The sequence below is a fragment of the Crocodylus porosus genome, unplaced genomic scaffold (genome assembly GCF_001723895.1).
Source record: "Crocodylus porosus isolate Cpor-Errol unplaced genomic scaffold, CroPor_comp1, whole genome shotgun sequence".
NCBI lineage: Eukaryota > Metazoa > Chordata > Crocodylia > Crocodylidae > Crocodylus > Crocodylus porosus.
In genome coordinates, this window is record NW_017728922.1 from 4,497,523 (window position 1) to 4,507,700 (window position 10,178).

Below are 10,178 nucleotides of genomic sequence, written 5' to 3' on the forward strand. Positions count from 1 at the left end.
CTCCACTGCCCCATGCTGCATGGGGAGCTCTGCATGAGCCCCCTCAACCCCTCCCCTCTGCTCCCCTGGCCCCCTCCATGGCTGCATCACCTGCTGGGGCTCTGGCCCTTTAAGAAAAAGAAGCCAAGAAAAGCCCCACTCCTGGTGCAGCCCCCACATGGCGCGGGGCAGTGGGGATCACCCCCTGCCTGGCAGCACCTGCTGAGCTGGGGCTTTTTTTTCCCCCAAGTGCTGGAAGTGGGGGCAGGTGGGGCAGCCTTTGCTGGGCTGGGAGAGGGGCCTGGCCTGGCTGATTCAGAGATTTGGCAGCAGCTGAACCTCCGAATTAGATTTGGCTGAATTGAATCAGGACAGCGATTCGAATCACCGAATCAAATCACTGTCCCCCGAATCCGCCAACTCCGAAGCAAATACTAGCTGCTTTGCACAGGCCTAGTAGGGAGCACAGCGGCAGATAGAGCAGGGAGGAGAGAACAGAGTAACTGGCTGAGGAGGAGAGGGGGACTGGACTAGCACTTAGGGAGGGAGCAGCCCTTACTTTATGGCATGCCTGGCAGTAAACTGAGCCCCCACTGATCTAAAGTAAGTCTATACTGTAGTGATCTCACTGTTGCGAAGACAAAACTGAGCTCACTTTACATTAGCTAGCTCAGGCATTGACAGCAGACACATAATGGCACAAAGCTTAGTGCAAACTACAAAACCTCTGGAAAAGCAAGGAAAATTAGCCAACATCAAATTGCAGGGCTCTATGGCCAGACTGATGTCACTGTGACTGCAATATAGACAAACCCTAAGACAGCTAAATCTCATTCCCTGTTACAGTAAACAGCTGTCATTACAGCTACCGGAGCACCCACTAGACAGGTTCGTATGGACACAGGTTGAGAGCATGCTACTTAAAGCACAATGTTCCATGTTCCTATAATGCCATTAGCATCTTCGTAGACAGATCTGCAAAGAAGTTAGGTATAAAATGCATGTGCATTTAATTGCTGTTACTGGCTTAGCAAATGGAGTAAGTGCATGTGCAAATGAGTTATTTTTGTAGTAATGTGTGTGCACACAAAAGTGCTCATGATTTGTATATGCAGTTCTACTAACTGTGTATGCCACTCAGGGCTGTAATAACACATCTCACACAGGCAAGGATCTACCTGAATATGGAAATACTTGCAACAGTCTTTGCAGACTACATTCCTATACCAAAGATGAGGGCAGCTGATGTCTGCCCTCTTTAGCACAGTTTAAATATGGTCCACAAATTTCTGTCAGTCACTGATGGAGTCCGAATCTCCCCCTCTTTGCCTCAGTGTTCACAAGTTTTGCACAGCCTGTTTGTGCCCTTCCCTGACAAGCAGAAGTTGGTCAAAAGGCAAAACTTTCTTTGCTAGGCCCATCAAATATATTCAGATCATCCTGAACTGCTTTTTGGAAGCTGGTTTGAGGAATAAGAGTGGTCTGAATGACTTAGTACCAGCTTCAATAAAAAGTGGCTTGAAGAAAATCTGCAGCATGGGATGCCTTATACATGTGACTCTGTTTTTTCTTTCCTTTCCTCCATCTATGGTGTGTTATGCATTAGTATGCTGAATGCATCCCAGGACAGCCACTTTTAGGGAAAACGTATCATTAATTTCTCTTCTTGTCCATGTGGAGTTTGTGACCTCTTTTCAAATCTATTTTAAAAACACTTCTGGGATCTTGTGTGCCAGGTGCTGTCATTATGTTAGTGCAAGTGCCAGCGGTTTTTATCTTGCAGAGACCTTGCAGATCATATATCCTGGCTCTTTCTTTCCACCCCTTGCATAAGTGCCCCTAATTTGTTACACACTGACTGAGTATAACACACTGGAGCCTCCCTAATTATTTCCTTTGTCAGAGGCTTGCTCAGCCTCCAGCATGACTTAGAGCAACCTGAGGGGTGCTGTGAATTGCACCAGCTTGTAATGGCCTTATTCTTGCAGCTATGCCAAGCACAGAAGAGCTATAGCGCAACATATCCTGACTAGGTTTCCCGTGCCCTGGGCTGAAATGGAGAACCATTATAACCAGGGAACCAGTGGGGTATTCCATAAAGGCAATGTATCCTTATACTTGGACTTTGTCCAATGGTGGAAAAGGAGGTACACCATCCCATATAATTAGGGCTTCCAGGACATGGAATCTGTTCCCATTTAGCCCCCATTCATCACTTACTTAGTTTAAAATGATTTTAAAAAATTAACTCAAATGATGGTAACTGATTAAGTGAGCTCTGAAGAGCCAGAAGAGCTGGCCTGATTTTAAATCAAGAGATGGGAGTAAAAGAGCAGGCCTGAGGTCCACTTCTTCATCATCCTCCACTGGCCTCAAACTAGTGGAACCATGAAGTCAGAGCGCCACACAGTTAGAGTGATGCTGTGGAAGGTCAGGGAATCTGGTACAAATGATAGATAAGCTAGTTGAGGAGACAACTTCTGAACTATTCAGATTCTAGGCAGTCATCTTTTGGCATATTCTGAAACAGGCTAGTTTCAGATGGAATTTTATTCGGCACTTTTCCAGAATTTATTGACACATATCTTGCTATCAACTTGAAACCTTAAATGCAAGTAAAATATTACTTGGAGAAAATACAGAATGTGTTTTCCATAGCGGCTTTGGATATTAATATTTCTCACTGACTGCAGAGAATTTCTCAAAAAGTATGCATTTATGTTGTGTATGGTAAGTATATGTAATAAAGAACCCTTGCTCCTGATATGGCCCTAGTTTGAGACACAATGGTGCTGGGGCTCAGAAACTTATCTTCTCCATATATAATATTTCTCAAGAGACAGCCTGCCTCCCTCTTTTCCTTAATATGTCAATTGTCAGTGATAAGCACGTTGACTGAATATGGCTACAAAACAGAATACATTCAGTTTATACTAGTTTACAGTTGAGTTAATAAACCTTTTCTTCATAGTTTCAGTTACAACAGCCTTATCCTTCTGTCTTCAATAGCACTGGACAGCAGAATATGCATCCTTTGGCCTAGGGAAAGGAGAAAAGTCATCCTCAAAAGTGATCATGCTACTTTGTCACTCTTTGTCTGAGGTTTGGAAAAGGATTTCAGTGATTCCACCCTGCATCTCAGTCACCAGGAAGCTGGAACATTGTATGTATTAAAACTGGTCATTATGGTATTCCATGAACCAGCTCTTCTAATTCTAAATAATTTAATGGCCAAGTAAATAAATATCTGTCAGCTTCACAGGATGCAAAATGTCTTTGTTTAGATATCAGTACTGGGTCCAGTATTATTATACAAGTTTGAAAGTACCACTAGGTTACAGCATTTGGAATGTGGCCAGACAATTATTGTGTGCCTGTCAGAAAGGTAGCTTGAATACTATTTCTTCACTAGATAACACCACTTCATATATTTAAAATTTTCTATAAACCCCCATCACAACAGTGTTTAAAAGCAATGAGTCTCCAGTCATTGTAATGTAATATTCTTTGCTATTTCTGGCCTGCTCCTCCTTTCCAATCAGATCTGCCACTGCACTTCAATGTTGATTTTCAGCTATCTCCCCAACTACTCCAGTACTTCCTGCAACACTTCCTGTAAGATGATGTTCTGCCTACTTCTCAGTAATGCAGAATACTTTATTTGTATTTTAAGTTCTAATGTACAGCTTTTTGTCACAAGCAGCAAATAGCGCTAAAAATACCATCCAGTAAAACCTGTGCAAGAGGTTGTCTGGCTTAAACCATGTTATTAAGCAAATTCTTATGGGATCATCCCAAAGTATTTTTAATAATACTGAATGCAAGTCTGCTCCAATGATGTGAGAATACTACCCTCAATGAGCAACTAATTTTTGCCAGTTCCTTGGCATGAGTGTTATGATTATTAATCCTCTGGAAATCAAATGTTCAAAGGGGATCTTCTCACAGGCACACTTGTCTAAACTTGAAAAAGAAGATCCAGCAAATAAGATTATATTATTATAAAATAATGTAAATTTATATTAGGCTTGCCAATTTCATCAGATATTACAGACTGCTTCCCTTTGCCTTTATTAGTCATCAACTGCTGAGTTTCAGAGTTTTCTGCAGACTGAGCTGTACTAACCTCCCATCACCTGGGCAGACAGGAATGTATTTCCTTTTAAAGAAAGAATCAGAGTATAAAGCAATGATTATCTCTTGCCAGGACAAGCTGGTGAGAAAATTAGGGCATCTATTTCATTTGAGGTATAACCTTCACAAGTCACTTTGTGCTGGATACTGAATGATGAGAGCATGCACTGAAAGGAGATGGCCTGGAGTTATCTGGGAACGTAGCTTGTGATATTATCTTATAGACTGATTTACTACATTCAAAGCCAACGTCACTTCGATACGGTGAGATGCTCTAGCAATCCTTATATGAAGGCTGACAGCAGCGGTGGTTCTGACCAAGAAGAAAGTTCTGACTCTTTCCCCACCCACCACTGAAAAGGACATTTTATCATCACTCACATCAGTATAAACTCTTCTTCCCTTTTCCTCTATCTGTTCTCACTTCATAGCAAATCAGCCAAAAACAAGTATCTTTCAGTCTAAAGGCTGCCACTAGTTTAATGATTTCTGTCAGAATTGCCTGCTGATTATTTGTCATTGCTGTTCCCAAGTACAATATAGTCTTATGCAAAAAAGGAACAATTAAAAAACAAAAAAACCCGCATCATTGATTTAACGTCCATTTTTCGGACATGTAAGAGACAAGTCCATATCATATCATTAAGTCAATCTCCAATATTGTCTGGGAATATCTTGTTCTCGGAATGGGGAGTATGGGGAGTACTCTATACAGAAACCATGCCAAACAAAAAGAGGGCTTTTTGCTGGACAGGCTTGATAATTTATTCATATTTTACAGAAACACTTTTCTACACGTTCAACTACTTGCCACCTGCTAAGCTCTACTAAGATGAGAAAAATCACCTTAGCTTTCTGCAACCTAATCATCCCAGTGGTTGGCAGCAAAAACAAGCAAGCCTACAAGGCTAGGGAAAGACATTACATACAAACCAGTTTAAGTGATCAGAAACTGGTTTAAACCTGTAACAGAACAGAAGCTCAGTGCACATAAATCAGTTTCAAAATGGCTGAAACTGGTTTGAGATAAACCTGATTGAATGTAGTATCAGACTTAACTGATTAATCTCAAACTGATTTATGCAATGCCTGTCCCAAACCTCTTCCTGCTTTAAGTTAAACCAAAGTCCCCCAGAATGCTCTCTGGGCTGGGATGTGCTCGCTGCTCCAGCGGAAGAGGGCTGGCCCTCTGCTCCCCAGCCGGAGCAGAGACAGAGAGGGGTAGGGGTAGGCAGATGCTGGCCCCACAAGGGAGCAGGGAAGAAGTTTATTCCTCCCCTCCCTCCTTTGTCCCACCACCACCAACTTCCATTTCTCCACTGGCTGATCCAGTGGTGGAGTCATGGCCAGCCCTTGCAGTAGCCTGGGCTAAACTGGTCACGGAGGGGTTTAATTCCCCCCTCCCAGTCCCACCAGCAGGGACCCAAGCCAGAATCCACTGGGCACTCCCCCCTTGTTGCTGCAGCAGTGGGGCTGGGTGCAGCCAGATGCTGACTGGCATGGCCCCCTGAAGCAGAGGGGGCAGGGTGGGGGGGGTTATTCCTTTCTCTACCCCCACTGCTCCCTGGGGGACTGCAGCTGGATCTGTCCGTCCTGACTGCTGATGCCACCGCTCATTTCCTGCTTGGGGCAAGCAGTGGAATAAGCTCCCTCCTGCCCCCTCCACCAGATGCTGGAGGCAGGAGGGAATAATCCCACTCCCTGCCCCCACCAGCCTAAGCCTCTGGCCATGCCCCCACCCAGCCGCTGAAGCAGAGAGGGAGCAGGGCTCCTGATGGGGGAAGCAGCCCCTGTCATGCTGTCCAGGCAGTATGAGACCCTTGCCCCTTGCCGACCAGGGGCTGCGGTGCAGGGTGGGGATTCCCCTGATGGGAATGGGTTCGCACTCTGGGAAAGCATGGCAGGGGCTGCTGTTCCCATCATGGTCGCTCCCCCCATTGCTGCTCCAGTGGCTGGGCAGGTGCTGGGCCAGAGGCTGGCCAGCAGGACCCCTTAGGCAGAGGGGCAGGGAGGGGAGTTATTCCCCTCTCTGACCCTGGGGGACTGCAGTGGGGTCTGCCCACCCCGACCACCACCACTTGTTCTGTGCCCAGGACAAGCAGCAGAATAACACCTTTCCTGCCCCTTCTGCCAGATGCTGGGGGGAAGGGGCACTGGAGGGGGCTTATTGCAGCACTTGCCCTGGGCACAGAGTGGGCAGTCAAGGTGGGCAGACCCCACTGAGGTCCCCCTCCCTGCTCCCTCTGCCTCAGAGGGCCATGTCGGCCAGTGTTTGGCTGCACCCGACCCCCCTGCTGTAGCAGTGAGAGGGGAGCATCCAGCAGACCCTGGCTTGAGTCCCTGCCGGTGGGACAGGGATGGGGGGGAATTAAACCCCTTCCTAGCCAGTTCAGTTCAGGCTACTGCCCCAGCTGGCTAGGCCCTGCACAGCTTCCCTGCAGCTAAGGGTGTGCTCTACCACCCACTGGCACCTGTCCTAAGCAACTGCAGCCACATGCCTGAATTTCCTCAGTTCAGAGGGAATGTCTGTGCACTTGCAAATCAGTTCAATCTAGGAAGATTAGATTAACCTGCAAAGATTGAATCAATTCAGGCTCCAGCTTTTTGAATATCTGTCCCTAGCCCAAGTGTTACGCATTACAGATTCTTGGAGCCAGAACTCTTTTGTCCCAGGTCCATTTTGTCCTCATGCCCTATTTTCCAGAAGAAATGTAGTTGACTGTCTGAAGTCATATAGCAGTCAATGAGCTGTTATATCTGGAATGTCACACAACATCACTTTAACCAGGTGGAGCAAAACCCAGACATCACAGGGCACAAGGCACAGAGGGGTCAGGCTTACTCCTGAATGCCCTTGCTTTTTATTAAAGCCCAAGGCATTAATTCTGCAAGCTACACACAAGCCAGTTTCTGATCCACTGCATCATGCTCAGTGTGTTCATGAGCCTTCAGGTTAGCAACACACCGAAACAGGTAACCTTCCTTTTATATAGATTTCCAAGTGCATATTTCTGAAAATTTTCCTTTACAGTTATTTGAAAATACTCTTTAGTACTTGTATAACTATTGTGCAGTACAAAGACTGAGTCATTGATTTTTTTTAGCATAACAAAAATTAAAACATAGAAGGCTGTGTTGATGTTGTAAAGGTCATTATAAGCACATTACATGAGCTCAGACTGCAGGAGAAACTTCTTTAATATCAAATAATCCTCAGTATCTTTTAGGCATTGAGAAGCTTTGGAATGTATTTTCTAGAATATCCACACCCACTATTTTAAGAGCACAATATTCCTATATAACACAGCTTTAAATGAAATCATCTAGCTTTCATACCCATCAGTGTTCACATTTAATTCACACTAAAAACAATGTCATTCCAAAATGTACATTATGGAAAAATCTTCCATTATAATTCTATTGCATCTGAATTTGAATAATTCTTGCCAGGCAAATGTCCAGTAAATTGAATATATGCGAAAAGGAGCAGATTAACCTGTTCTTCACTTTTTGAAAATGTGTACAACTCCCACAACTGGGAACAGGTATTGTAAATGAAACAGTTCTTGCCATCTTCAAAAAATCAGAACCCCACAAATTCACATAAAGATTGGATGCTATTGAAGAAAAATGTGTTGTCTTTGGACAATCTTCCAGTGGGTCCTCACTTTGAGGAACGTTAGAGAAGGTACGCTGGGGAAAATGGAATTTGTAGGCTTCTCACATCAAATATCTGTTGTACTTAAGGCTGGAAAGCTGTGGGCGATCTTTTGAGTGTTAAAAAGTGACTTCTTGAAGGCCAAAGGCTAATGCTGTGTCTGACCTCATTCCATCAGTAGCATAAGAAATCAAGCGATAAAAGGGGAAAAAAAAAAACTGCCAGGGCTAATGTGATCACATGAATTGTCCTTTTTCTCACTACAGTTGTGTTCTCAGGGCTGCAAGAAAAGCCTGCAGGTGTTCGGTTTAGCAGCATCTAAATTTCTGCCTCTCCAAACTACTCCCCCCTGCTTCCCTTCTTTGCTAAGGAAAAGAGGAAAAGAAAGTGCAACTCCCCACAAAATGGAGCACGTTCCTAGAGAGCACAGGCCTGTTTGCTCTTTGTATGTTCTACCCTGTTTGCTTGTCACTTGTGATTTTGACTGGTAAGTTATAACTGCTGATTCCTAATGGAGTTTAGCTAGGCAAAAAAAAGCATGTAAGACACATTTATCCCCTTCCTACAGAAGCAGGGCAATAGGCTGTCACACTGGGCAGTATTCTGACTCTATTTGAGAAAAAGAGGTTCTATTATCTTATGTTATACTAATCCTATTGTTTGAGGATTGGTTGAAAAGAATTATATTTTTTCTCTGTTGAGTTTATAGTTACACAACATTTGCCTTCATAGTGCAGTGGCATTTAGCTAAGTTTAATATTTTCTTTGGAAGAGGACCTTCTCTCTATCAAAGCCTAACCAAAGTATCCAAGACAGGCCAGGATATTCCACAAATGCTCCAAAGCATTGTTCAACCTTCCCAAGAGGTCAGGCAACGTCAGTGTAAGAGGAAAGAGTCCTTCCCCATGTAGAGAACAGCTTCTCACCTTGCACTGCTAAAGGAACAGAACTTCATCTCTAATCCTCTGAATTATATAGCAGAGGCAGGTCTCAGAGCCACATATCTGAGAGAAGGTGACAGGAATATTTCCCCAATGACAGCTGCTCACAGAAGAGATAAGCTACATTGCACTTTGATTCTGCCCCAGAGGCAGCTCCTAATTAATGTTTCTGTCCTGGATACACATAAAGGATGCTTTCTCAGTTGTGCCCTTACTTATAACATTACAGAAAGCTATGCAATCGTTAGAGAAAGTTTGTTTTTCTTTAAAATCTGTACTTCTTTATCACACAGTGTTAACTATTATTTTAGAGAGCCTATGGACTATGCCAGCTGTAGGGGAGAACAGTGGAGGATGCTTTAGAAATACAGTCAAGGTAGATAGAACAGGGAGAAGCCAAAGTTAGTATCTGATACTGGATTTTAAAACAGACTCCAGTACCACATCTAAACCAGACCTAATCTGTGGGCCAGACACAGAGACAAATGCAACATCTGTTTGTATCCAGTCATGCAATACATTTCATCCACAGAAATCCTTGCTTCTGGCATATTTCCTGCAGGGTTCAAATTACAGGGGAGCTTGAGGAGGCTGAGCTCCTCCATAAGAGACCAGAGCTCCCTTATAAGATTTGAAAATGATAACGGAGGTGGGGGGAAAGGCGCAGTGTATCTCAGATTCTATTAGGACATCATGATGGGCAGCCCAATTTTTTGTTGCAGACTCCCCACCAAGAGTCAAAGTGTAATTTGAACCCTGCTTCCTGGACATTGCTTCAACAGTGTAATATACAATAAGCATCAAGACTTGCAATTTTATTCCCAATAATCAACCCTAAGAGGTCTTTCAAAGGCAGCTTTGTTAACAGTAATGGGCATCCACTTCAGTTCATAACAATAAGGATATTAAAAAGCATTGACAACAAACCTATCTGCCTACTGTGCAGGGAAGGAAAACTGCTTTGTTCTGCCTCTTCCACCAATGGAGCTGGCAGGACATGTACAGCATTTGCATGTCAGATAAACTTGTCATCTATCATGCAGGAAAAAAGGAATAAGTGTAGGGAGAACTGAACGTCTCAGAAGTGTTTATCTAGCTGGCTAATGACTTACTTTCCTTCAGATCCATAGCTGTTCATGCTGTCCTCAATGGATTCATGGCTGGCTTGACGGACTGTCCGGCTTGGCATTTCAACAGCCAGTCCAGTTTCTGTGCTCCGCTGAATAGCACCTTTCAGTCTCCGGCCATCCCCATCTAAAAACAAGAGAGGTAGTAAGGTTAGTCAGCTACTGTATGGACACACACAGTAATACAAGGGAGTAGCAGAAGTGAGGAGAATTCAGTAGAGCTCTCTCTTTCTGGGAACTGATCTGGAAATCCAGAAATCACCAAACAGTTCATTTTTTTTCATAATCAATTGTATTGTATCTTACTGACACTCATAACAAGCTGCAGGTCTATCTGGG

General features: G+C 44.0%; 1 protein-coding gene across 1 annotated transcript in view; it reads right to left on the reverse strand.

Moving 5' to 3' along the window:
• RIMS4 (regulating synaptic membrane exocytosis 4) overlaps nt 1-9,961 on the reverse strand; it is a 32,258-nt gene extending 22,297 nt beyond the window's left edge. Inside the window, exon 1 of the mRNA XM_019539626.1 lies at nt 9,825-9,961. Within this exon, the coding sequence (XP_019395171.1) occupies nt 9,825-9,901 (77 nt within the window). The 5' untranslated portion in view covers nt 9,902-9,961. The remainder of the gene's footprint in view (nt 1-9,824) is intronic.
• Nucleotides 9,962-10,178: the final 217 nt, after the last annotated feature.